At 38.8% G+C, this 27012-nt stretch overlaps 2 protein-coding genes across 3 annotated transcripts; both read right to left on the minus strand.

Moving 5' to 3' along the window:
• Nucleotides 1-994: 994 nt before the first annotated feature.
• On the minus strand, nt 995-13461 carry LOC122967658 (interferon-induced very large GTPase 1-like). 2 transcript variants are annotated; one of them, XM_044332416.1, is made up of 10 exons: nt 13357-13461; nt 12917-13015; nt 12765-12811; nt 12169-12283; nt 10686-10805; nt 10308-10571; nt 9650-9687; nt 8235-8352; nt 5950-5987; nt 995-5851 (listed from the first exon to the last, which is right to left on the minus strand). In XM_044332416.1, exons 2-10 carry the CDS (start codon nt 12996-12998, stop codon nt 995-997), a joined length of 5679 nt encoding a protein of 1892 aa, XP_044188351.1. In that variant the 5' UTR covers nt 12999-13015; nt 13357-13461. The 2 variants fall into 2 exon arrangements, with proteins under 2 accessions (XP_044188351.1, XP_044188350.1); XM_044332415.1 differs by having other exon boundaries at nt 9650-9690.
• Nucleotides 13462-14576: 1115 nt separating this feature from the next.
• On the minus strand, nt 14577-25421 carry cdc42ep1b (CDC42 effector protein (Rho GTPase binding) 1b). Its single transcript, XM_044332434.1, has 4 exons — nt 25246-25421; nt 20250-20802; nt 18345-18896; nt 14577-16239 (listed from the first exon to the last, which is right to left on the minus strand). Exons 3-4 carry the CDS (start codon nt 18796-18798, stop codon nt 15635-15637), a joined length of 1059 nt encoding a protein of 352 aa, XP_044188369.1. The 5' UTR covers nt 18799-18896; nt 20250-20802; nt 25246-25421; the 3' UTR covers nt 14577-15634.
• Nucleotides 25422-27012: the final 1591 nt, after the last annotated feature.

Raw genomic sequence — 27012 nt, forward strand, 5'->3', positions numbered from 1 at the left:
AATAAAACATTAAACTTAAAAGAAAGTTACAACAAAAACAAAAAACAGAAGATAATATTTGTTTGACATTATTTCAGATGTAATATTTAGATACGTATGTGTGTAAGAAAAAATGTGGCTTCCATCCTAAGTCCTGTCTGACAACTCTATATTGATTGAACTTCTGTATTTTGTTGTAATATATAACAGTTTCATCAATTCTCTCTCAACCCCTCTAAATCTATTAAAATATGCAAATTGAAAATGAATGTACAGCGATGATAATGTTTTGGATGTTGCAAGAGCTATCTGATGAGTTCAACATAATAACAAAGGTAAAATATGTCCATGATCATAATTCATTATGTTTCAGCTCAATTGTTTTGCACATTTCTTTGCTCCTGGAAACAAGTGTAACAAACAAAGTTCATGAATATTTTTTTAAAAAAAAAAAGAATGATTAAACAAAAAACCAAGATATCCATTTTAGGATTTAGGCACATATCAGCATATAACCAATAAACAAAATATAAAACAAAAAAGCTGAAATACATAAATGAAAATGGTTGTGTCAATCATGACACCTTGGTGAGATTTTTATACTTCAGTAATATGTACATTGTTTCTGACAATGTTTGTGCATCCTATAAAACAATAATGCAATAGGAAGCTTTGTCTTGTCACATTTTCCCTTTAACCCATTGTTGCTCAGAAACACATCTTCTAAATTTCCTTTCTTGGAAAATGCTGTCATTTCCAGATATTCTCACTACAGATGTAACCAACGTTGTAGATATGAATTATGACTATTGTTCTTTTGTGCTCTTTTTGCTTATTTTTTCACTTCAACCAAGAAACCAAGTGTTTCTTTAAAAGTCAAATCACCATCTATATTCTATGTCACAGTCAGAGTCAACTGTCAATTATGAAGTCAGCATAAATCTGAAAACTTGGTTCTTGGTTCATTGAAACAAAACATTATCATAATGTTCAGCAAGGTTGTAGTTGTGTTGGCTCACTCACACATTTCATCCAGACTTTTAATAGCTTCTTTTTTAGAGTGCCTTCTCCACTCTTCGGGAATTTCACCAAAGCCCTGGAATTTTAAGTTATAGTGGTCTTCCAGCTGCTTTTGAAATCGACATACAAACCATTTCCAATATGTCAGCTTAGACTCATCAGCGGTAATTCTCCAGTTAGCATATTCTGGGCCACCAGTTCGGTACAGTTTATAGGGAATGGTCTCTTCTGAATCATAACGAGGGTAAAAACTGTGATCACTTGCAACTTCTGTTGTGCAGAAATTGATGCACATCTCCACTGTGTCTCTATAGTGCCATCCTTTGATCGCAGAAGGTCGATGGAAAGGCACGCTGTGATCGTCAGGGCTGTGATTTTCCAGGGTGTTGGTACAAACAGCTGCACAGAATGGACACGTTACCCAGCAGCAGTTACACAGCTGATCGATGAGGATTTGATCTGGCTTCAGCCTGAATTCATTCATCTTACCCAATGAGAGGCTGCTCAACTCTTCAATGATGGATGCAAGTCCTTTCTCTATCTCTTCTTTAAGAAAGTCAAATTTGTTTATGTCACTGAAATTTTGAGCACAAATGGTGTTGAATGTTAGCTCATCATTAAGCAAACTGGAAAATTTCTTCAGCCACATGTCTGTGTCTCCTCTCTGAGCTTTGACTTTCTCTGTTGCAGTGAACAAAGCTTGACTCACAAGTTTATTGATGTCGTCAACATTTTTCTTGAGTATATTCAGTGCTTTATCTTTGTGTTTTCTGAAGATGTATTTCTTTACTTCTTTTCCTATGAAATTTTCTGCTTGGTTCCTTGGACGTCGGATGTAGTTGATGTAACTATCAAAGTCTTCTTTCTCTGCCAGTGACTTCAACACATGTTTCTCCAAGTTTAACCTGTTCCCATTGAATGCTGGGACACTGCACCTCATCTCTCCAGCGAGATCAATGGCAGTTTTGTTACAGACAGCTTCAACAGTGGAAACCTTCAGTTTTTCACAGATCAGTTCTCCAAGCACAACAGCAGATGTGTTTCCTTTGCAGAAGCTTTTGAAGATGTTGTAATATTGTATTTTTTTGCTTTTCACAAACGTTACAGCATCATTGTTCATTTTGAATTTGTTGTGGGACTCTGAAATCCAATTCCCTGCCATGTCAAACACATACAGTAAGAGATCAACTGTAAACTCCTTCTTTAGGGCATATTTCCTGTTTAATTCAAATTCCGTCACTTTTTCTTTGACATTTTTGGCCACCTCTTGCAAGTAAGTTGGACTGTAGCCTCTTGTAGCTACAGGTTTGCTCTTAATTGCATGAAGGGACTCTTGTTCAACATCTTCAATGAGGGATCTGATCAGAATTTGTTCTTCATATGGAAAATCTCCTCTTGGTTTAAGTGCTTCTTTTTGTCGTATTGACCCAAATCCAAATAATTTTTTAACAGACACCCAGGTAGTTGTCAATATTCCTTGCCCTTTTGTGTTCCTGTTTTCCCTCTTACTGTCTTCGGATTGTTGGCTTTTGTTGCAGAGCTCTTGGTGCTTGTTCAGGGTAACATAGTCAAAATAATCCCCAATCATTGATATGTCTTTGTAGCTCTCACAACTCTTTGAATCATCGATAAGAGACCATTCAATACCAAGCTCCTGCAGGATGGACATTTGTTCTTGTTCCAGGTTGATGTCCTCAATAGGTTTAGTTTCTCCAGTTAATTCAGTAATCCAGCCACTCCAAACAGAGTCAAACTGTTTTTCAAGTTCCTCTTCATCTTTGGCCTTGTCTTTTAACTCATGAGCGAGTTCTTTGCTCTTTTGTAACAGCATCTTTTCAAACTCTGTCTTCTTGTCATCTAGCTTTTTACAAGCATTCTTCTGCTGGATGACCTCATCCAGTTTTCTTTTAACTCCTCTCACCTGATCATCATGAAACTCTTTGATTTTGGTTTCAAATCGGCCTCGCCACTGAACCAACATTTCTTTGTCTCTGTCATCATCAAAGTACACCTTCATATATTTTTTGATTTCTTCATATGTTTCGCTCATTTCTTTAAAAAGATGACCAAGGTCAACTTTGTCAAGTTTTCCATTTTCAATTCTGTTATAAAGCTGGTTCTCAATGGTCAACATGTTGCTCCTCAGGGCCCAGGTCCAGTTCCCATACTGGACCTCAAGTTTTCTGTACACTGCAATTTCAAGTGTGTTTTTGAAGCTGAAAACAAAGTTTTCTTTCAGAAGGGCATTCCACAGGTCCTTTATGTTGCTTTTGAACTGTGAAAGAGTTGTCCCTTTAGACTGTGAAGCTTTAGAGAGGATGATGTTCTTTAAATCCTGGATGCTCTCACTATAACCCGGATTTGGAGGAGCCATTGGTGGACTTCCCTCCCACAGTTGGGCAAAGTATTTCACGTCTTTTTGCACATCAAATGCGATGACATCATTGAAGCATTCAGCATCACAAACCTCCTCTTTGGCAGCTAGTTTAGTCATCTGGTCCAATTTTTCTTGCAGTCGTCTCTTTCCATCCATGTTTTTCTCTGCAGCTGCAATATCTGTAACATTCTGGTGAACAAACACACAGCTTGGAGAAAGTTTAACTTTCTTCATCCTCATGAAAGCCTGAACAACAATCTGCAGGACATCTTGCATCTCAGCTGGATTCTCTCCAAAGATGTTGATCAATGTCATGTTTCCCAGACCAACGACAAATGTCGCCAGTTCATTGTCGTGGTGAAGAGTGGCGTTACCTGCCAACTCAAGAGCACGCAGTCCTTCAGTGTCCACCACTAGAACAAAGTCAAACTGAAAGTCTTTCTTCATCTCCTCTGACACTTTGACCAGCTGCATGAAGGCACCCTTGGTGCACCTGCCAGCACTTACTGCAAACTGTAATCCAAACATGGCATTCAGCATGGTTGATTTTCCACTGCTTTGTACACCCAAAACTGACAAAACAAAAACTCTCTGATCTCCCAGTTTCTTGATGACTTCATCTAAAAGACTAGAGATCCATGTTAAAGGCACATGACCTGCATCACCATCCATCAGCTCCATTGGGTGTCCTGATATCATCAACTTTGCAGCCAGCTCAGGGTATTTAGACCAGTCAGTTTCTTCCATCTTTGTTTGTTCCTGCAGAGATTTATGGGCTTCATAGATCTGTCCAATTTCTCTAAAGATGTGCTCTAAGCCAAAAGTAGCTGACTGCAGTTTTGCTGATATTTTCTCAAGCTCAGTTTGCTTGCTTATTAGCTGATCAGATTTGTCATGTTTCTTCTTCAAATCCAAGACTTCAGACCATTTTTCATCATATTTTTGGAGAATTGAAGACAGATCATCTGTTGAAAGTGCATCTAGTAAGATCTGAATCCATTTCAGGAAATACTCTCTCTCCTCTGATGGCAGAGACGAGAGGCTTTCAGTGAACAACTTCATCAGTTCACTACATGAAGCAACACGTTGTTCTTGACGTATTCTCTCCAGTTCCTGTTGTTTTTTACATTTCTCCTTCTCAATGTTCCCTTTGAGGTGATACTGTTCCTTGTTTATTTTGCACCAGTCATGCCACAGTTGGCCTTGACAAGGCAGATATTCATCTTTGATCTTTGAAACATCCATCTCTTCAAGTAAATTCACTATTTTCATAGCAGCACATTTTCCTTCTTGGCAGACTGTGTCATCTTCATCCACTCTGATTCCAGAGACCTCAGCCATGGTTTCTAGCTGGAAGGATTTATGTGGTCCAGACAAGATTTTTCCAATGATTCCTCTCAGTTCTTCAGAAACATCTGACCAGCTTCTGTCTTTCAGACCCATTTTGTATTTTCCCTCTTTCATCTCAGCTGCACCACAATCATTATCAACAATGAGACAAATGAGAGGTTTTGGAGACTTGAGAAGGGCTGAGATAACTGTCCAACTTTGGTCACTTTTCTCCAGAGTTGGTAACAGAACAACATTGATTGAAGATTTTTCTGTCAGTATTTTTCGCTGTTTTTCAATCATCAGAGCATCACCATGAAGATTACAGAAGGCAATGCAGTCAGTGAAGGCATCATTGGGTTTTCCAGCAGGGCAGTACCATGCAATCTCTGCCACACCGTCCAACAAATGGCGAGATTTGGTGCTTCCTGGACAGTTTCTATGGAAGAAGGTGCTGTGACGGTCGTTGATCAAAGTGTTCATCAGCTGAGATTTAGACAGTGATAGTGAACCAAGACGGAAAAATGACACCATGGGTGTCTCAGCTTTGCAGATGGGCATACTCTTCATGGTGACAGTGTTTGAATCATCTTTGGTTTGAGTTATCTTCCAGCTTTTCCTTATTTGTCTGAATGTCCACAGAGGACACTCAACATCCATTGTGACTGGGTCAGGAACAAGCAAAGGTAAGGCGTACTGACACTGTGATAGCTTTGTGATCATGTTCTGCTTAAGAGAGCTGTCTGAGCAGTGAAATACTGCCATTTGAACATCCATTGGATGCACATGAGACTGTTTTGTCTGATCCGAGTCTATTTTGGCAGTAAAAAGAGCATCAAAGTCATCATTGTCTGTTTCTGAGTTCTGTGGAACAGGCTTCAAGTGGCTCACCTCAGGACTGTCTTGTTTTACAGGAATATATCTGGCTCTGTAATCTAACATCATCAGCCTCTGAAGAAAAGTGTTAGCTAGATCTTTTTCGGACGTGTCATGGTGCTGTTTTACAGGTCGACTTATTCTAAGAAAATCTGCTGGTGTCAATTTCTGATGATATTTTTCTTGAAGGTGAAGTCTGCTGAGCAGTGTTTCACTTTCTTGTTGATATTGCTCCTTCCTGTTGATCTCTTCAAAAATCTTTTCTGACTTCTGTAAGTAATAAGTAAATAATTATATACTGTATGTAAAAATGAGAACTTCAAATACTGGGTTATAAAGTAAATAGGCTTTTATTTTGAATTCCTTACCTCATCCTTGTTTCCATCCACATCCGTATGTAAGATACCTACAGTACAACAATAAACTGCATTAACAGAGGGACAGAGCAATGTACTACTGGTACTGTGGTTTCTGTTATTAATGCTGAATTATTAGTTTATTTAGTTTTCTTTTTTCTTGACAGGGTTCAAATGAGACTGAAAGAGCCATGCAAAGTTTCAGTTAAAGAGTGAGTACACCATCTAATTCTGCTTGGTCCCTCCCTTTAATAAACTAAAAGAAATACAACAGAGAAGGTGGGAGGTGATCATGTCAATTTGAGGTGTGGCCTCATGGGGCACAGGGGACTCTGACTAATAAGAGTGGGGGATATCAAAAACTGATTCTGGTTCTGATTCAGTATACCAGGGCCAGAACCATAAATACCGATACTTTTTATGATTAAAAGTCCAACTGAAATTGCATTTAGTTATCCGTTTTTCAGTCAAAATGTTTTAAAAAAAAAAATGTATTTAAAAATGAAGATAATGCAGAAGTACCAAAAACTGCAGTTCCTTGAATGGCCACTTGAGGCTGGCTCCAAAAGCGAGTCAATCCCCATAGACCCCCATATTAAAATGCCCAACTTTATAGCAGAAGTAAACATACTTACAGTCTGGGACAAAAAAGGTTTTGGTCTCTATAGCTAATTTTCCCTTTCATGACAACTGTACGGGTTGTGAACTTTTTTATAATTCACCTGTTCAAATTTTATTAAGTCGTAAAGTTATGCATAACTAAGGACGTGACTATTTTGAGTGACAGGTTTGTTTGGCTTGTTTCAGCAACCAGGCTTCATTCGGCCCTCCTCAGCTCCACCTCTTTGCCCATTTTTGAGAAAGCAGGAGTTCGGTGGAGTCAGGCACTGCCAAGATGGCGATGGCTGGAGCCACCCACTTTGAGCTTTAAAACCGCTCTTCAGAAACCAATGGGTGATGTCACGGTGGCTACGTCCAAATTATTTACAGTCTGTGGCCCTGACACCGGCAGGGCAACGAAAGAGTAGCAGTTCTAACAAACTTGTGCTGTAGCTACAAGTCATGAACAAGTCTGTGGGTCATGTTGTGTAGCAGACTGCTGTCTAGCTTAGTCTGACTCTCTCATCTGCCTATGACAGAACGCTGACTTTACTGATTCATGCAAATGTTTGATTGGCTGAATGAAAAGAAGTTGTCTATCTACATAGATGGAGAGCAAACAGTACTCCATCAGGTTAATGCAAAAAATCCTGAAAAAATCCTGAAACCAAAAAGTCAAGCATTTTTCTCTTTGGTTTCTGATTTTTTCTCAAAGGAGAACACAGGACAAGTGATGTAGAGAGCAGATGTGTATGCTGTAGTAGACGAAACAAGATGCAATTAAATTTCAGTTGGACTTTAACAGGGTCACTTCTGATCTGAAAAATCAGTGCTTTGTAAAAATTTGATGTTACCAGCTTCATTACTATCATAAGTCATGCTTACTAGATGTCTCCCAATCATGGATCAAAGCTGCAGGTCTGGCAAGCAAACAGCAAGGCCACTTAAAACTGATGAATAAAGAACTGAAGACACTTATCAGGCTAAAACTCACAGATGAACTCTCCTGGCCTGCTCAGTGTGGAATTTAAAATTGAGAGCAGATCAAAATCTTGAAGTCACTGACCATGCCTTTAATAATCTGCTTTCACTCTGAGCATAATGTAACTTTTTCCTTTGATGACACTAGTGCAGTGTACCAAGCCCCCACCAATAGCAGTGGGCTATATGGCAATTTTGTCTTAGGTCACATGATGCCCACTGGCCCACAAAGACTTTTTCCCATACACAACTATATGAAAGGAATGGCTTTAAAACAATGAATAACTTATCTGATCAAGAAAATCTTGAAATAACTTTTTGTACTATCAGAATGTGATAAATAAAATTTGGAAAGTCAAGAGGAGCTCTATCAGTAAATAATTTTGTGCTCTTCATGTGTTTGGGGAGTCAGAGGAAGTCTCTAAGGTTGTGCTCAGACAGACATTAGTTCTGCATTAAGAAATGCATCCCCCTCGGGAAAGTGAATGATGCGATTCCACTGATGTAGCATGGGCTTTTCAAAATGATTGGCCTCTGCTCATTTCATCCATCAGATGGCACACTGAGCCTGATTTTAAGAGGTTAATACTTTTACTACTTAACTTGCTTAACTGTTGACAAAATGACTAGTTTGAGTCAAGACCTAATTAGAAGTTTACAACTCAAAAAACATTTTGGGGTGTAGTTACTCTTTTAAATCTTGATAAAATGTTTACCTTTCTCATTTGTCGCAGATGTTATCACAGGCTTGACGTCGGGCTCCCCACCTGATGTTGTGCTTTCATCGTTCTTCTCTGAGTGTTCAACATCACCTGGTTCATTTGCTGGATCACACTGAGAAAACAAGTGATTTTATTTACCCTTTAGCTCACCAGGTTATTACAACAGAGGTTCTGCTTTCTGGTAACAGATTTAGACTAAACATGTTTCTAGACATTAAAGGGGAACAGAGCAACCCCTGTAGCTAACACACAAAGATCACAGTTTAATCTTTACTGAAAATGTTTATGTAATATGTTGAACAACAGGACACAACAATATCTTTTTACTTAAAAGTATGAGTTCTTGCCTTTGTTAAATTGATGGCATTAAAAAAGTTAAAATTATCTCAAAATTGTTTGATTTTGTGTCATTTTTATATCAGTATTTATGGTAGCACTAATTACCCCAAGAGTGCTCAATTTACCCCATCCCCATGCTCATTTTATCCCTATCTTGGGGTAAGTTGTGCCATAGGACTAATTTTTTTGATGGCTCACTGTTCTAAAACTATAATAATTAGAAAACTTGTTTTAATTTCCACAGATACACAACAACCTGAGGTTTATATAATAAGTATTATTTGAAACAAATATACTTTTATTTTGCAGCAAAATCATCAAATGTAAAAAGTGCCTCACGTTTCCCTGTTCTCCTCTACTGTCCAAAATTGAGGAATTGACAGGTTAAAGTCAGCTATCATGTCTTCTAGAAATGCATAGAGAGGCCCAGACAGAGATAATAAATGCAATATTTAGGTTATTATTACATTACAAATGGTTATATCATGCCAGTCAGACTACAGTAAATCACATGTTCCAGATAGTTGTGTTAAATGCCTGGATGAAACAGACATATTACTAGATTTGTATGGGAATGTCAGCTACGGGAATTCTGGTAAAGCTTTATTGAATGTATAAGTCATGTAACTGGTAAAATACATCCTCTTCAAGCCAAACTCTGTGTGGTTGGAATTTGCCCTGAAGACTTGTCACTTTACAGCAATCATGGCTTATTGACTTTTCACTCCGTCCAAACACGGACATACCTTCTACAGGAATGTAGAGAAAGGAACTTGAAGCCTGTCTTGCTTTGGAGTAATTTTCGTATATTGTTAAAAGAACAGATGCAAACTTTACTTGTTTATGAATTTTTGGAAAGTCACACTTTTGAATGATTTAGCTTTTTTTCCTTTTTGCTTTTGGAGAGAGAATATGTACCAAGTGTTTAAATGTACATGTTCTATATGTTAAAACTCCAATAAAAATATCTTTTTAATAAATGTTATTATTGTTAATTAACAAAATTAATTGTGTTGAAGTCACTCTCCATAGCATCCAATTTGGTTGCAAATTAAAGTGTAAGAGCTTACCTTCAGCTTGATTTCAGATGTATTCTTCTCCAACTCATCTGCTGGAGGGAATGTGGAAAAAGCAGATTGCACATTGGATTTTAATCTTACTTTTTAAAAAATGCTGCTGGATGTTATGATACCTATAATTTGACAATGTGCTGTGTTGCAATTTCTGCTGTTTTGTTTGGTCATGCACTGCATTTTCACAGCCTTGATCCATCAGTTTTCTATATTCACTTAACCTGTACAAGGTATAAGGCAAATAGCAGCCTGTGGACAAAACTGGGCCTTCCTTTGTGTCAATGACAGTACTTTCCTTCAACCACAAATGAAGCAGGCCACTGCTTATTGTGTGAGGATAAGCTATCAATTACATTTATGTCTCATGTATGTTCATGAGTATATTTTTGTCAAATCAGTCTCAAAATAAACAAAACATATTAAAAACATATGGGGTTGTTTTTTCACCATGCAGGTAAAACACATACAATTTGAAGCTACTTCATGGTAAGTTTACAGTTACAGATACAGAACATCCTGGAAACATCAACAAAATTAACCCTTTTGTTTGTACAATCACAATCTCAGCAATAATTTTGTTGTGAGTTCAGTGTTTTCAAATTTAGAAAAATGAAACCCAAGTTGTAATCAAGAACGGTTTTCCTTTAAATCTCACCTGTTTGATTTTGCTGAGACACAGAGGAATCAATCCTTTCTTCTTTGTTGGATTTGTGGTCCAGCAGGTCTTTCTGTTCTTTATTGTCATCACACACCAGTCCACTATAGCAGTGTGGATCGTTTTCAGAGACCATGACATCTGTTTTTTTCATTAATGCTGTTACCTCATTTTCATCCATCATACTGTCAAATAAGATGTTTTTTGATCCAATCTCAATGGAATTTGTGTCACCAACTAACACAAGTGTGAGCTCAGGCGTCACTGAAATAAAATAAAAGAACAACATCACTATGGTTTAATCATTGACACAGCACACTTTTTGACATTTTTCTGATATTCAATACAAAAAAAAGAATGAATGAAAGTATTTCTTACATTCTTTGATTCCTCTTGCAACACTCTCGCTCTCCACTGCAGTTGGCTCACTAATGTCACTGCTGCTTTCATTATGGACCTCTTTAACATCATCAACCTCCTCTGCTGAATGGTCAAAACCTCCAAATATGAGAGAATAGTGTATTTAGTTTTCATAATTCTCTACAGTGTTTGACACTTGACTTAAATATAATTTGAAAAACCAAAAAGTCAATTCCAGAAACTTAATTTCCAGTATAGGCTATGTTTATTTTTTTAGATTTCACAAATTCAAGAAACTATATTCAAATTCTTAAAATTCAATGAGCTCAATTTAGATCTAGAATTTCAGGTCAAGTCACTGAGACTGAGATTGCTCAAAACGGCTTGGTTAAATCATGGATGCATTAAGAAGAACTGGATACTATGTCCCAAGATATCACCCCATTCATTCCTATGACGGTTGCTCACTGGGCACATACGCAGAAAAAGGGTCCGACCCAATACCCACATTGATCAAGTGTCTACTTGTGTGATGTATTTGCTGTAACTGCCAACAGTGCCAAAGTGCTCATTAAGACAGCGAGTGTGTGTTGGAAATTTATCTGAGTTCACTGGGACAAGTTTGATTAATAAGGACATGAGCTGTTGGTTTTATTTCATTTCTACATAATGAACAAACAAGTAGGATTAACCATACACTAGGCTATTGAATGACAATAAAACACACATTCAGGAGCTGCAGGAGAAATGAAATTTAAAATATACTGTAAATGTTATTTAGAGGCATGTAGGGCTACTGTAAACGAAAAAACATTCTGTCAATAAGCTTTTCAAGTAAGGAACATATTTCTCAAAGTGACTGATTAAAGGATAGCCTCTGGACTATGGAAACACAAAGTGTTCAGTATTAAATAGATTTTAAAAAGACATTATGAAATATAAAAATCATATGAATACTTTTCATAATGACATATTTTATTTCATACTGTCACTTGCAATTGTGGACTTTGGACATCCACGGGACAGACGGGCTTCCTCGTGCTTCTGCATTTTTGGACCCACAGAGCATGCTCGCAGCCAAGCTGTTTGACAGCGAGCACATTAGAGACTTCCTCTGACTGAGCTTGCTAACTTCCTGTCAGCTCCCCACACACATGAATGATGAAATGATTTAATGATGCGGCTTGTCTTGAATTTGTGTTTGTGACACTCAGAAATAAAACATGACTACATAGTTTTTGAATAGACCTTTTAATATTTTAATTTTCTATCTGTTTGTGAACCCTAAAATATATATACTAAATAAATAATTATATATACTGGAAATAGTTTTGAATTTTACGACTGACCACTAACTGACTACCTTAAGAGAAATTCAGATAGATGATTTTGAAAGTAAAATATTTCAGTGCTGTAAATTCAGAGGTATTTAATGTTCAACATCAGATATTCATTTGCTTATAAAATGAAAGTGTGTATGGCTCATCTCTTCCATATTCACCTTTCGTATCTGATGCAGTTGGTGCTTCAAATGTGATTTCAGACTCTCCTATTGTTGTTCCTTCATTGTTGCTGTCTGAGTGTTCAGCTTCACTGGGTTCATTCACTGGACCAAACTACAAAAACAGATTTTTTTACAATAAATTCCACAGGTTAGACCCACTGACAACATGAAACCAAGAAAACAGCCTCTAGATAAATATAGATAATGTAAGATAAGAAGTTGAAGATTAACAACATGCAATGGTGTTGCAATTAAGAGATAAAACATGAAATAGAAGCAAGAAAAAAAAACTGAAATGCAAGTAGGATTGTATCAAAGTGAAAACAACGTTAAGAGTTATGGAATCAAAACCTCTTTAGTTCAGGATGAAAACAAAATGAGAATAGCTCAGATCTTTCTGGAAAGTTGAATGTACAGATGTGTTACACCACCAAAAGTTTCTACTTGAATTTAAAAATTTGGAGAAAAGGAACTTAGGATCCACTTCTGTCAAATTATAACCTGATTAACTTCAGAAAAACAGGATACTGTTAGAAAATGAATGCAGCTGTATGTTGAAGACAATAATGGAGATGAAGAGATCTTTCCTTTACCTTGGTTACAGCTGCACTCTCCTCTAACCCCTCAACTGCAGTGCAGGCTAATGTAAGAAAAACAGAATACACATGATGAGCATCAAAAACATATGTTTGATTATCTAGCTGCTTGAGGTTTATTAAACTTTATTTTCAAACCTTTAAATTACCTTTGTCATTTGCCACAGAAGTTACAGAGTTGACTTCAGGCTCTCCTCCAGCTGCTGTGTTGTCTTTGTCCTCTGCCTCCATTTTATGTGTTCCTCATGCTTTAGATGAGAGTAACAGGACAAAGTCACATAAACAAATACTAAAATAAAATATTACTGCAGTTGTGAATCACCTTTCAAGCTGACTGGACAAATTATTACATAAAGACAAGCACTACGTCTAACAGATAACTCATTTTGATGAACATCCTGAATAATATACAGGTGAAAGGTTGCAAAGGTTAAAATGTGGAAAAAGTGTGACACAGCATTTTCCTTTTTTTCCTGTCTAAATGCCAAATTTCCTGCCAAATGGGTCTGCTTGCTTTGCCAACCAATATATGTTTCACAGCAATTGTATGTTTCTCAGCCGATAAATAATATAAATAAAGAAAACTCACCTTTGTTTTGTGTTCTCATAGCTCTGCCTGCTCTGTATAGATGTGACTGTCTGTCTAGTCAGAAATACTTCCTATTATCAGGATCACAATAAAAAAAATCAGTTATAGGTGTGGCCTTCACAAACAGTCTCTCCTCCTTTTCACAGATCTGATGTAAAGTGATAGGTATAAGGAGCAGTGAAGTCCACCATCCCCATTTCCTCTGAATCAGTGATGACAAATGAAAGTGAAACTAGAACAGCTCCGACATGAGTTCCCCAAAACCCTGTGACTTCAGAGGAAAACAATACTTAAAGCACTAAATTAAACATTAACCAAACACAGTAGCAAACACAAATTACACTGAATCTGTGCAAAACAATAAATAAATGGATCATAAATCACATTTCATAATTCAAGTTCACATTTCTTTGCACCATATTATAGATCTGTGAAACTATGCTGAAGGAGGATTTCCCACAGCCTGGCAACCCACTCTTATTAACTGATCTATATATCAAGTAAATTATTTATTAACCAATAATAAAGCAATTGATTACAGTTTATAAACACCTTATAAATTGTGTCTTATCAGAAAGCGTTACTTGACAGGGAATATTGACTAAACTGTAAATTGTTTGCCATAACAGCTTTATAAGGTGTATTATATTATATTGTATTATATCAATGTTGTGTATAACTTGTTGTGCCGCACCAAGTGGAAAAATAAAAATCCACTATGGCAGTTTTAAGTAATTACTGTAATAAATCCCAGTTTGAAGCACTGGTTCCTTTACTGAAGTGATTCACATACTGTATGTCTGTCTTCTGCTGAGTCCGGGAGTGTTTTCTTCTTTATGTTTTTTTATACAAGTGTATCAAAAGTACAATGTATTGTCCTACCTTCTGTCTTCTCTGGCCTTCAAAAAGATATAATATGTGGAGTTTGGGTTTTGCTGAACAGAAAGATAAGAATTAATAATCACAGTTAATGGAGTTAATAACGGTTTGGTTTTGTGGGATGACGCATTCTTAGATGAGATTGCTAAAACCTTCTTGTAATGAAGTTTTATGCACATTACTACGGTGACAGCTGTTGTAAATCCCTGTTGCCGATCTAAAGTCCGGCCATGAAGTCCAATGCAGGGCTTGTTTGGTTGTTTGGTTGAGAATAGATGCAACCGATACTCAGATATCTCATATACAATATTTTATTGTATTGTATATGTTGCATATGTTTGTAGGAACAAGGCTTCTTATGCTTTATTTCAGGGATGCAAGACATAATAACATAATTCAGGGTCCAAAGTTTGGATTGAAATGTCTAACTATGACCAGACTGTTTGTTTAGGCAACTGAACAGCTGTGGACTGACCTATAATGATTTACAGCGTTTGAATACCAAATCCTGGTATATTACTGTGCTGAGTAGTAAATATTACTGATTTAATCATGATCAGGAGAAACCAGAGGAGATATCCACATACACACCGGTGGTTATATAATGGACTATCATAGGATGTGGGTTTACATTGTTACAGCAAAACATGTAAGCAGAGATTTCTGTCTGTTGTCAATCAGTCTTTTATAAATCAGCCTTGTATTCTTAGAAAATAACTTTTAATGTTAAATACACAATGCTATATACATGCAACATGTAACAGCTGCAGTCATCACAACAACCTCAAATGAATATCACAATAGTACAACTGTCTTAGTATTTATTTTATTTCCTAATAACAGTTAATTTATTTACAAAGTATGTAACATGAACATATAGTCCAAATGCTGTTCCTCAAATTTCCAGTTCAGTTGACACCTCAGACCTTCAAAGCTAAACATCTTTATTTATGTAAATAACATTTTGTTGTTGAACATCATGATTATATAGAGTGTTAAGTGTCTATATACTGAAATAAAAGATGAGCATTTTACAGTCAGTTCAACAGTTCATTGGATTTAGATTCATTCAGTGACTTATACTATATAATAGAATAGTTTTGTTATAAATAATCTGTATAAAACCATGGCAACAATGTAGTGCAGAGAGAGAAGCAGGTCCAAGTTCAACATCATACTGTACATCCATCCAGACCAGGATTTGGTAGTTGCTCAATGATGCCCCCATGTAGATGCATGTGAGAATTAGAAGAATCTTTCTGTGGAGGAACCATCGAAAATCACAAACTTCTCATCCTTTCTGACTTGCAATGAACCCAGAACTCAGGTCACTGAACAGTTTCTATGATTTTATTAGACCAATAACATTTCTGCTCTGTTCCAGAAAGAGTTTCTACATCTAGACTTTGATCTCTTCCTCCTCTTCAGAGAAGGCGTACGGTGTTTTGCGGGTGCAGGAAAAAGCAGGAGATGGGGTGTTGTTGCGCATCCTTGTGAAGGACCCGCCACCATAATGACGAGACAACACATCAGCTGCCCTCTGAAACCTTTCTGCCTCCATTACAAGTTCCACTCTCTGAGGAGACCCAATGGACGCATCTGGTGTCCTCAGAGACGACCTCTCTTCCTCTTGCTCTGTCCAGTCAGAGCTACCAGAGTTCCTCCTGTTGTTAATGTTCATGCAGAGCGACCCGCTGCCCATGGAAGGGTTGGGTGAAGTCACTCCAGGGCTCTGCACAGGTGTCGATGTTAGAGAGTTGTCATCTTCTTCTTTCTCACCTTCTTCTTCCTGTTCCTCACCTGCTGCCTGTCTGTGATTGGACATCTGAAGGCAGCTGGGGTTGTCAATCAAGCTCAGTACCTCAGTCATAAGTGAAGGGCCGAGGTCTACAGTGAACGAGGTGAAGGAGTCTGAGCGTGTCAGTGTGGTGCCGACATCTCCATCTTGAAACTGTCTATCAAGGCGAGAGTGGCGGGGCAGAGTGACAAATCCAGACTGCAGACCTGCAGACACACAGAAGGAGAAATTAGTCACTGAACACTTGAACATTACAGTTTACAGCAAATATGTTACCAGGAATATTTAATTAATGTTATATTTACAATTTAAAGACACTAGAGTAAAATCCTCTGCTAACTCGTGATGGTAAATCCACCACGAAATGAAAAAACTATTATTTGAACAAATAGTGAATTATATCACTCTTAACCAGAGTGCATTTAAATGATGATGAATGAAACTGAATGAAAGGCTAAGAGGCGTGAGCTGTTAAATTGGGCTGTTAGTCCAACAGCTCAGCAGTTCAGTTCCTTCACCACAGGGTGGCAGTATGTAACAACCCAATAGTCATTTTAGATGTTTTTCACAGTGTCATCCCACCATCTCCACATACTGCAGCTTCTCTACAAGCTGCTTCTGTCTCCTGGACACTTTATGCTACAACTGTCAGACAGGAGGAGGAGGAGATGTAAGTGCAGCACTCTGCCACTAAAAGGGATGAGAACAAGAAAGATAGAGATGTGAATGTGAAGTGAGTGAATTGCTGCTTTTTTCATGATGGGAGTTTGGTGAAGAGTGAGGGACATTAAGTTGTTAAAAGGGTTTAATATCAGGTTAAAAAAAACACCTTTACAGCACATTGTGAGAAAAGCTCTTTACTTCGCTTTACTAAAAAAAACAAAAGCGTTTAGTTAACCATAGTTTTGGATTACTTACTTATTTCCTTTACAGTATTATATATTTACTTTTAATATTTTATTATATATTTCTTATTAATTTTTCAGTATTGATCAGCTTTTCTTTATTTTCCAGACTGAAATCTGTACAACAGTGGGTCTTAGAAGAAGTTGTAAAAGAAAGTCATGTAAAGACCTGGGAGAATGTGAAAAGATGGATTAAAATGAAACCCCACTGATAAAAAAAAAAGCTCCCGTCATCCCTCATTTCACTGATACTGTATGCCTGAACCACATCATTCAGTTTGGGAAAATTCCTTATGAGCTGGGTAACAAATCTGGAGAGGGAAAGGGAATTTCCAGTCCAGACTCTGCACACTGCTGCCTGATAAGCTCTGATTGGTTGGCAGATATACTGAATGATGTGTGCATTCAGGCACTCACACACGTACACAAAGATGACAGGAAATGCCAACTAAGTATCTTTCTTTCTAACAAACCAGCTGTGTTTTTTTGTGTTTAAAGACCTTGTTGTGTACAGGTGTTGCCTAGGTGATTCCAGATGACTCAGAAGAAGCTCGCCTGTTTGCTGGTTGTCTTGGAGGAATGTGGGAACGATGGTGAAAGGAGGACAACCTCAGACTCTGTGTGTGTTCACTGACATTTATAGTCCTGTTTGCACCGACTCAGCTAAGCAGTTCTTTATGCTGTTCGGACTGCTGAAGAGTGAATAGTGAGAACAGCAACTGTAGTGATATATCACCGTTCAACACAAGATTTTTTTCTAATTCATGGTGACTAGTGGTAGTGGACTGTAGGTCATAAGTAGGTCACTGATCATTCTGTTTGGGTTGGACATTTTTGCCTATTTTTGTGTATATTGCTTGAGAGTTTATGTAACCTAAACCTGGAAAAATAATATTCTAACTGTATTCCTCTTTCAGGATCTTTCAAATCAGACTCCATTTGATTTTATATTAGAGATGTTTTGAACCACTAAATTATGAATATGATTGTTATGAAATCTCATCAGATTTTTTTTTATCATTTATGTAATTTATTTGATATGAACATCCAGAAAACAGTTGTTTGAATTGTTTTGCTGATGCTTATGTTTTCTCAATTTCAGTATATTGTGTGATTCAGTCATTTGAAAAAGTGAGGTGAAATCTAGGCCATCATGCAAAACAACTTGAGGACCACTTGAGCAAACTGTTAACTGTTAACTGTTAACATATTGTCTATTTAAAAAACCATTATGTTTGAGTGGAATCCTGCTTTGTTTCATTTTCCTCATTAGTTTCACCAGTTTCACTCTCCCGTCAGACCACATTTACTCTGCTCACTTTTAACACTAATGATCATGCTGCTAAGATGCTTTACAAAATCCCAGTCCTATTCAGGGATAAAAGTGATTATCTATATTATCTCACCATATGTACAGAGGGAGTCATCTGCTGAGCTAACAGAGCTGGGGAACATCATCCTCTGTAGGCACCCATTGGGGGAGTCAATGTTCAGCTGGGGCAGGGAGATGGCGTTCTTGATGATGGGTGAGATGTCTGGCGGCGGGGATGTCAAGTCACGGGAGCCCCCTCTCGGCCACGGCCCAGAGTTCTTCCGTACATGCCGAAAGTTGCGTGAGAAAAACCCGGTTGACTTGGAGCTGTTTGCCGAGTCCGGGCTTCCTGGCTCTCTGGTGCCGCCATAGTTGCTAAGGAAGGAAGTGTCACCAAACACGTCTCCGCCACGGCCAACATGCATAGTATGTCGGAAGTCTCCAAGCGGTGGGCTGATCATATCCACAGAGAGGTCGCTCTTGAAACGACGTTTCCCTTGAGAGCCAGGCACAAGGCCTTTAATCCCTGGCAGTTTTCCCAGACTCATGGTGGCCAAAAAGTTCTGTAATTTCCCTTTTAATTTGAAAGCAAGTGTCTGAACTCTGATTACAAGTCAGTCAAGATTGATTTCCAGTTCAGGGTCCACTGTAAAACCAGAGAGAGAAAAAAAAATTAAATGCCTGGACAGTAATGACAGAAAACACAAACATGTGGTTGTTCAGTCTGCAGAGAATGTGTGTATAATCCATTCTCCACACGGCCAGAGCCAACTATTCATCCACTGTCGGCCCACGGTTTCCCTTTTGGAACTACACTAAAAGATGACAGTATGGAAGGAGAGTCAGTCAAGTCCCTGTCTACATCCCTTTCCTCCTCCTCCTCCTCCTCCTCCTCTCTCCCCCTCTCATGCACAGCTATTCCTGCACGTCTGTCTAAAACGACCGAACGCTCCCCGAAAGCCTTTTCAGCACAGCAGCAGCTTTCAATCAAGACAGAATAACAAAGACGATGAATTACAAGGTCACAAGTCAGTTTTTCTGGTTACTGCAGCTTATGTGGTCAGAGTTTGGGAATGAGTGGGCACTTGTTCAGATTTGGTTCAGTGAATAACAGTGTAGGAATACAAAATCCAGCCGCAACTGTAAAAACATCAAAAGGCGTGATTTCACATCAGCTGGTTTGTGTGAAAAAAGCAATGAAACAAACTGATGTTCACACTGTATTCACTAAGTTCGGTATCTTTGGGAGGACTATCTCAATGTAATTCTCAATTTATGTTTTGCTTGTGACACTAACAAGACTATGCTCTATTATGACATGCTCTATTCTGATGGCAGATCCATAAGTTACTCATCAGGAATTGTTGACTTTCATTTTGTTGCCTAGAGGCACCTTTCTCATTGCAAACCCTTAAATTAACCAGCTTCACATAACTTCTAACAATTTGATTTTTCATATGTTTAACACTCAATACAGCCCTTCTTTAAAAAGGGTAACAAACTATGTTTTTTGGCTGTATTACTTGGTCACCCCAGTCTTTAGTATGTCAGTCACCTCAGTTTGTAGGCAGTTTACTACCCTACCTCCCATCTACACACTAATTACAGAAGTCTTGTAAAACCAAAACAATTTTAATTTGCCTTTGGCTCCAACCTAGTAATTAACACCTTCATGTAGCAGATAGAATATTAAAGACAAAATGAGACTGGACTGTATATTGGAGCAGCACACTTACTGAAGTATATAAATAACTCTGTTAAGGAAATAATTGGATTGAGTCACTTTATGGGCCAATTTCCAAGAGACTGTGGTTCCCCTCTGACTGTTATTTAGGTTTCAAGTTGCCCTACATGTATTAGTGCTTCAGTTTTTTAATCTGAGGTGTTCTCTGTCTTTAACCTTACTTTCTGAAGCCACACCACCTACATTCACTGATGAAACACATGCATGAGGAAACATTAATTGGAAAATCTGCAGTATCTCCAGTCTGTTGCTTACTAGCAGTGGGTCCTTTGTGCGTGTGTTCAATAGATCTCAGTTTCTGAGGATCTTGTGTGTCTCATCCGATAAGTCCTGTCCTGTCTTCCTCAAAGTCCAAGCAGAGAGAGCAGGGGGGTCCACCGCTATGCACCGTCTCCCACTAAAGAGGTTTATCCATGTGTGGCATCACACTGGCCATGGGACATCCTGTCTCCAGGCCTGTCGCCCCAACGCTTTGTCCTCTGATCCCTGGTCCTTCTTCACCCAAGACAGTAGACCTTTGAGAGGCAATGAAAACAATCAGAGTGAAGGGAAAAGGGAGCTGACGCTGCCTAGAAAACGGCAATCAAGTAAAGTGTCGTAATCCAGCGACTGTTTTGTCTGCATCGTCTTGGAAGAAAGATAAAACTCCTCTGGGATTGTCCGTGCACTGGATTAGCTGTTAATCCCTTCTGTTTTTCCTCCCTCTCGGACTCCCTCACTTGCTCTCTGCCGACTTCAATCCACTTAGTTCTTCGGTGGTTTCCAGGCAGGGGGCTTCTCTGTTTTCATTCAGTTCACTTCAGGCCAGCTAAAGACAGAGACAAGAAATAAAGGAGAGTTACAAACTAGACTTAAGACTAGAGCAGGAGCATTAAGGCACACATAAATGTGTCAGGCAACTAAAGCTCTGGATTGACTGATGCTGGGAACGTTTTTTTCTCTCTCTCTGTTGTCTGAGGAGTCAGCAAGTTCTCAAGAATTTGTTCAGGAACTCAACTTGCATATAAAACCTGACTTCACAAGGAACTTTGAAGAGTCTTTTATGTATTTTCTAAGTCTGACTCATATGATTAATTTTCATTTTGATACATTTTTTTTGACTGCTGGTTGCACAGAAAATGCTATTTGAAGATATCACCTTGAACTCTGAAAAATTGTGCTTTTTCTCATTTGATAGACTGTTTGTAACAATGTGTGTGACATGACGTGACGTGACATGACGTGACATGAAATAACGTGACGTGATGTGCAGTGACATGACATGAGCCCCTGTCTGCATGTGTTCCCCCGCACAGAGCTGACAGGTCTATCGATATCTTTGTACACAAAATAAATACCATAAATCTACTTCTCCGTAGAAAAAAGGTTTCCAGCCCCCTCCAGAGGCCCTGTGTATCTTTTTTTTTTCTGGATACACTATGAGCAAGTTCTTCCTGTCTGCTGAAGAAATGACTTCCAGGGCAAAGTGAGCACCTTAAGCTCCAAACACGTGACCTCACCAGGTCGCAGCCAGTGTTGGATTAATGTGTCAGGCTGCTGGAGTTACTAGTTGAGGTCAATCTGGACCTGTGATATAACCATTTGAGCGAGGTGATGGTGCCACTCTTGCTGGGTACTGGCTCAGGCTCAGATTACCTTCCCTAAATCTTCAACTAATCCCACTTTTTCAACTCTTCCAAGAAAAATGTACAGGAGGGGTGGCCGTCATTCAAAGTCATTAATCTCAAGGAAGGTTTAGAAAATAGGAAGGGAAGGAGGATATGATGAATTCATGGACAGCAGGATGACAGCAGGATTTATAAATTTAGGAGAGTGACCGTTCATAAAGAGGAGGGGGGGGGGGGGGGGGGGGGGGGGGGGGGGGGTTGGATAGATTTTAGCTGTTGCCTGACCACTTCTGATCCCTCAGTAACGTTTAGCTTAAGGGAGCGATTAGGGCCTGTGGGGCACCAGACGGTGAGAGGCAGATAAACATTAGCAAGGGTGACAAACAACCACTGTTGGCATCAATACCAAGTTTGGATAAAATCAAACAATATCAGAAACTTCTTTGTGCGATCTCAGTTGAACATTAGTACTTAACTTGCTGGGTAACATCAAGAGTTTCATCCAAAAATGAGATACCCAGCTGAAAAATGCAACAAAAGGGTGTAATTAAATAAAACTGATGACTTTAAGTTATAGTGAGTATAGTTAGTAGTGTTAGATCTAACAGTAATCTTAGAGCATGAACTTACACTTTTGTTTTCATTTTGATACATAAACATAACTATTACACATAATGTGGTGTTTTCCGAGCTGAATGAAAATCATTTAAAATTTCCATCCTGAAATCTTTAACTAGCTTTTCTTTCTTTTCCATCTGTCTGTCTTGCTGATGCTGCATTTCAGCCATCTGATGTCTAATTCACAGCTTTTCTTGGTGTGGTTAACATGTTTACTCCTGATTTTATAACTGCCAATTTCTTTTACCCTGTATCAGTGTTTTATATGATTTTCCTCTTCCTTCATGGCTTGGTGAGCAGTAAACGCAGTTCAACTCATATGTCTTCATGTACAATAAAGTTTAATACCAGCACAGAAATTCACTTTGGGCACTTGAGTCGGAAAATTGGCCTCGTTAGAAACTCAGGAAGGCATTTAGATCTGCTAAACATGTTATTTATCTGTAAATTGTACCTGCAGACATCCATAAACAAGCCTGTTTCGTGTGAGCTATCTGACTGATTGCAGAGACAGGGACAGACTGGTTGGGGGGGGGGGTTGGAAAGTGTAATGGGAACAACGTGCAATGGGGAGAGCAGACCGGACGCCATCTATTATGGCCATCAAATAAAGGATCTGAGGACGCTGATGAGAAACACATTTTTACCTCCTTATTTTTTTTTTTACATGTTTTTTTCCCAGACTTCTATTTTAGCCTCTTCCTTCAATCAATCTTGCTGTCTTCCTCATGTTTTCTCTCTGATTCTCCCTCTGTCACAAAAACACACACACAGACACACACATGCACCATCATACATGCTTCCCTTCCTCACGCTCCCTCCTGCAAACAGATTTACTATGTTAGTCAAACATCTGGTACCACAGAGCCACAAATTGCAGAACCTGGATTTGATTACATTTGAGGGAATGCTAAATCACAGTGGCTCAGAAACAAATACATATGTGCACTTGTACATACACACATGCAGTGTTGTGTCGCAGTGGGTCAACACTGAGGCTGCTTCCTCCATTGGACCGGAGGGCCATGGTCCTTTTACAGCACGGCACCAACAAACTGTGGTTGAGGTCAGAACGCCCTGACCATTACGCATTGGCTCCAAAATACAACATTCACTCAGTTTACAAGGATCTACTCTTGCAACGTGGCAATACACTTCATGGCCTGCTCAGTCCTTGGTGCGGGTGTGTATATGTGACTGTAATGATTTATGAATGTGTATAATATGGATGTATGAGATCTGAAAGTTATGACATGAGTAAATGATGATGTCTGACATATCAGACTGTGGACACTGATATATGTGTGACATGAGATATGTGAACACTCTGAACTTCCTGTTCAGTTCTAGGGATCACACTTTTCAAAATGTTCTGCAGAGTCAACAAAACAGGTCACAAGAAGAAACACATTCTCTGCACATCAGACCTCATCAACTAGTTCAATGACTTCTTTTACAGCGCACAAAGAAAACATTGCAAAACAACAGCAAGCTTAGCAACCAAATCAATCTTAACGGTCAGTTTAAACCCTTGCGTTCATTCACTGGTTTCGTAAATTCTTTTTTTTTTTTTATGTATGGGACTTCTGTCAACACAGGGCAGGAGAAATGAGGCCAAGCAACAGTGAAGTGCAAACACATCTCATTCCATTTCAATAGTCCTGCCTAACAAAGGGTATAAGGAAATGTTGCCTCTCCAAACTTCCACCTTGCAAAGACAAACAAGGAGGTGCAGTTAGTGAAACATAAAAGTGGCTGTTTAAAGGAACACTGCTCTTAATAAGTCATGTATGAAAAGTTTGTGTAATCGATGTGCAGCAGGGTGGAGTAAACTCCTTGACCTTTAAAGATACAATGAAATTCAAATATTTGCACCAATTGTTTGCTAACCCTCCTTATCACTTTTGATTTTTATGTTTCCCTTTAGTTCTGTTTTATATCACAAGTGACATGATTTTCACTCGCTGAAAATCATAACCTGTACCTCGACCCCTGAGATCGACTGAGTGTCTTGCTGAAGGACATTTTGGCAGGCCAGATGTTTGGATTTTAAGTACAGTCTCTTTAACTGTGACGCCACCTCCCTGACAGGCATGCCAGCCCACTGATCTGAGATCTGGCACGACTATAGGAGAGTTGTTCCGTGGTTTCACAAGAGGAGCACAGTGACTAATTGATTTTGATTGTTTCCACCAAACACAGATTCAAACTACTTAGAATCAAACTGCAGTTCATAGGGACTCAGTAGGACAGTGGTATGTACTTAACACTATGAAGTCATATCATTTCTATATGAAACGCAGCTTACAGCCAGTACTATCAATATATGAGCTAAAAATACAGATCACCACTGAATTGAAGGGAAGTGATGCTGTAGAAGAGGATGTGCAGAAGGTTAAATATTAGAAGCACTTAAAAAGGACTTCAAACACAAACTTAAATGCCAAACGCAGCATTTGGAAAAGTTGCCCCTTTATGACAGTGCAGTTTGTTTTCAACATATTGTCAAGATTTTTGAGATTCTTCCTCTTGACATATTTTTTATTGAATAAGGATGCAGTTTGATGCACCTGCAATGTGAGCGCAGATTATTTGCCCTCATGCAGCTCTGAGTTGTCTCCAGCTTGCATCCCAGATGTCTTTTAAAGCTGACAAATAACACATCACACCTAGCAGTAACTGTGCATACGTGATAAATTCGTTCCATGATGTGGTAGCCTATTACTTAGTAAAAAACCATGAACATTATAGAGACATGTGAGTCAGATGCATGTGAGCGTGAGAAAATGTTGATTATGTGGTCATTTTGTAAGACAAAGGTGACGCTTTGCAGGTTCAAAATGTTCCTGCGGCTGCGTTCACTGCGCTCTTCTTTTACGCACACTCTAGTTTATTCTCTACAGAGCCAATAAGACTTGCTTAAACTGTGCTGTAACTTTTGAACCATTAGAAATTTACAATATGCGTTACGTAGCTGTGTATCAAACAAGTTCATTTACAAACATCGCTTCTCTGAATAATCTTACCTTAAAATAAACGAAAACCGCAGTCCCTTCGCAGAGAAACAACTTCCCCACCTGTTTACTCTGTCACCCTACTGGGTTTGCGGTCCGCTTGGACATGAACTTTGTAACAGTGCAGCGGCTCTGGGCTGCTGCTGCTGCTGCTGCTGCTGCTGACAAGTGGACTGAAAGGGATGCAGAGGAGGAGGAGTAAGAGGAGGAGGGGTTGGGTGGACTCCAGAAGTGTGAATGACTAAATAATAATGGATTTTGAACGAAGCCTAAAAATCAACATGTTAATCTAAGATAAGTGGATTGAAGTTCTGGGGAGAAACTGAGCTGAACAAAAGTTTGTTGTGGTATTAAAAATGAATGGCTGCCCGGAGTGTACCGTACTGTCTGTCCCCTCTTCTACTAGACCTTGAAGGAAATTATGCATCACGGAAACTTTCAGTTTCAGCAAACCTGTAAAAACACGTGTAAAGGGCATTCATTAAAAGAGCAGATGAAAAAGAGAAAGAATGGAACAGGAAAAGTACAAGAGCATGTAAGTCTGAAGTGATAAAAATCAGCTGCTGTGATGAAGAAAGACACTGAGAACATTCTCTTTTGTGCAATAATAAACTACTTTGAGTCTTCCCACATTGTCTTGTCTGTGTGTGTTCATGCCTCATGCACAAATGTGTGTGTGTGTGTGTTTGTGTGTGTGTGTTTGTGTGTGTGAGGAGCCTCCTGGTATCTGAACTCACCGGGTCTTAACCTCAGATCCTCTCTGGCTGCCTCAGACAAATGTGTGACATGTGAACCGAATTCAAATTGGGCACAGGCAGCAGTGACTTGGATATATGCAGTAAACACAAAGAAACACACACAGATATCATCTCTGACCTTTACTCAGTTCTGTAAACATGATCTCTTGAGAGCCCCCATGGGTGTCATTAACCGTCCTTCCTTCTTTTGACTTCACTCATGACACAAATGCACTCATCACCAACTTTCAACTGGGCATGCAACAATAGTGTGCATGCGTGTGTGTGTGTGTGTGTGTGTGTGTCTGTGTGTGTGTGTGTGTGTCTGTGTGTGTGGAGCAGGATTAGATGTTTTAAAAGGGAACTTTTTGACTATTTGATCTTATTTTCAGAGTTTTGGGATAAGTTATAATTTAAATAATCAACCACTGATCTTGTCCTTGGGCTCGACAACCCGTCCATCTTTCACCCTTTGCAGTTTTATGAATGATATTGGTTGTTTAATTTAATTGAACAGAGTTATTTGACTGTTACAGCTGTTTGACATTTTCCTCTGGTTGCGCAGTATCAATGTATTCTTCTACATCAGTGTACACTATATGTATGTATTTGGTGTTTGCTGATCTAAAACAGAAAATCAACCTCATAGACACATGCTGATGAGTGTGTGTGTGATGTCTGCATCACCGCACATCTATACATGTACATCTATCAGGACATCAGACCATGACTGTTGTAGCCCAAAAAAGGCCTGTCCAAAATGAAATAAAATGTCCACACTAAAATAAAAACAACAAAAAAATGAATGTTTATGTTGAACTCCACTTCAAATCACTTTCACTGCACCCTCTGAAATGATGGAATGAAAAATATGGCACTTCATGTTCCCATGATTATATCTGGCCTTTCAGTGAGTTCCAGGGGTTTGAGGTACGTATGCGGTTTCACTTACATGCCTAATGGAGGAAGGGAAGGGTCAGTGCTGGCAGCAGCTGCTGCGTCCTGAAAAACAAAAAAAAATGTCAAGAGATTCCTCAGGATG

Source organism: Thunnus albacares, chromosome 17 (genome assembly GCF_914725855.1).
Source record: "Thunnus albacares chromosome 17, fThuAlb1.1, whole genome shotgun sequence".
NCBI classification, from domain to species: domain Eukaryota; kingdom Metazoa; phylum Chordata; class Actinopteri; order Scombriformes; family Scombridae; genus Thunnus; species Thunnus albacares.

What these genes read in the sequence shown, in the direction of transcription:
- cdc42ep1b (XM_044332434.1), bottom strand. Translation starts at nt 18,798, where the DNA reads ATGAGTCTGGGAAAACTGCCAGGGATTAAAGGCCTTGTGCCTGGCTCT. An exon ending in TGACTCCCTCTGTACATATG is followed by an intron (nt 16,240 to 18,344) that starts GTGAGATAATAT and finishes GTGTGTCTGCAG; the next exon opens with GTCTGCAGTCTGGATTTGTC.
- LOC122967658 (XM_044332415.1), bottom strand. Translation starts at nt 12,998, where the DNA reads ATGGAGGCAGAGGACAAAGACAACACAGCAGCTGGAGGAGAGCCTGAA. An exon ending in AACTGCATCAGATACGAAAG is followed by an intron (nt 10,806 to 12,168) that starts GTGAATATGGAA and finishes TCATATTTGGAG; the next exon opens with GTTTTGACCATTCAGCAGAG. An exon ending in GTCTCAGCAAAATCAAACAG is followed by an intron (nt 9,691 to 10,307) that starts GTGAGATTTAAA and finishes CATTCCCTCCAG; the next exon opens with CAGATGAGTTGGAGAAGAAT.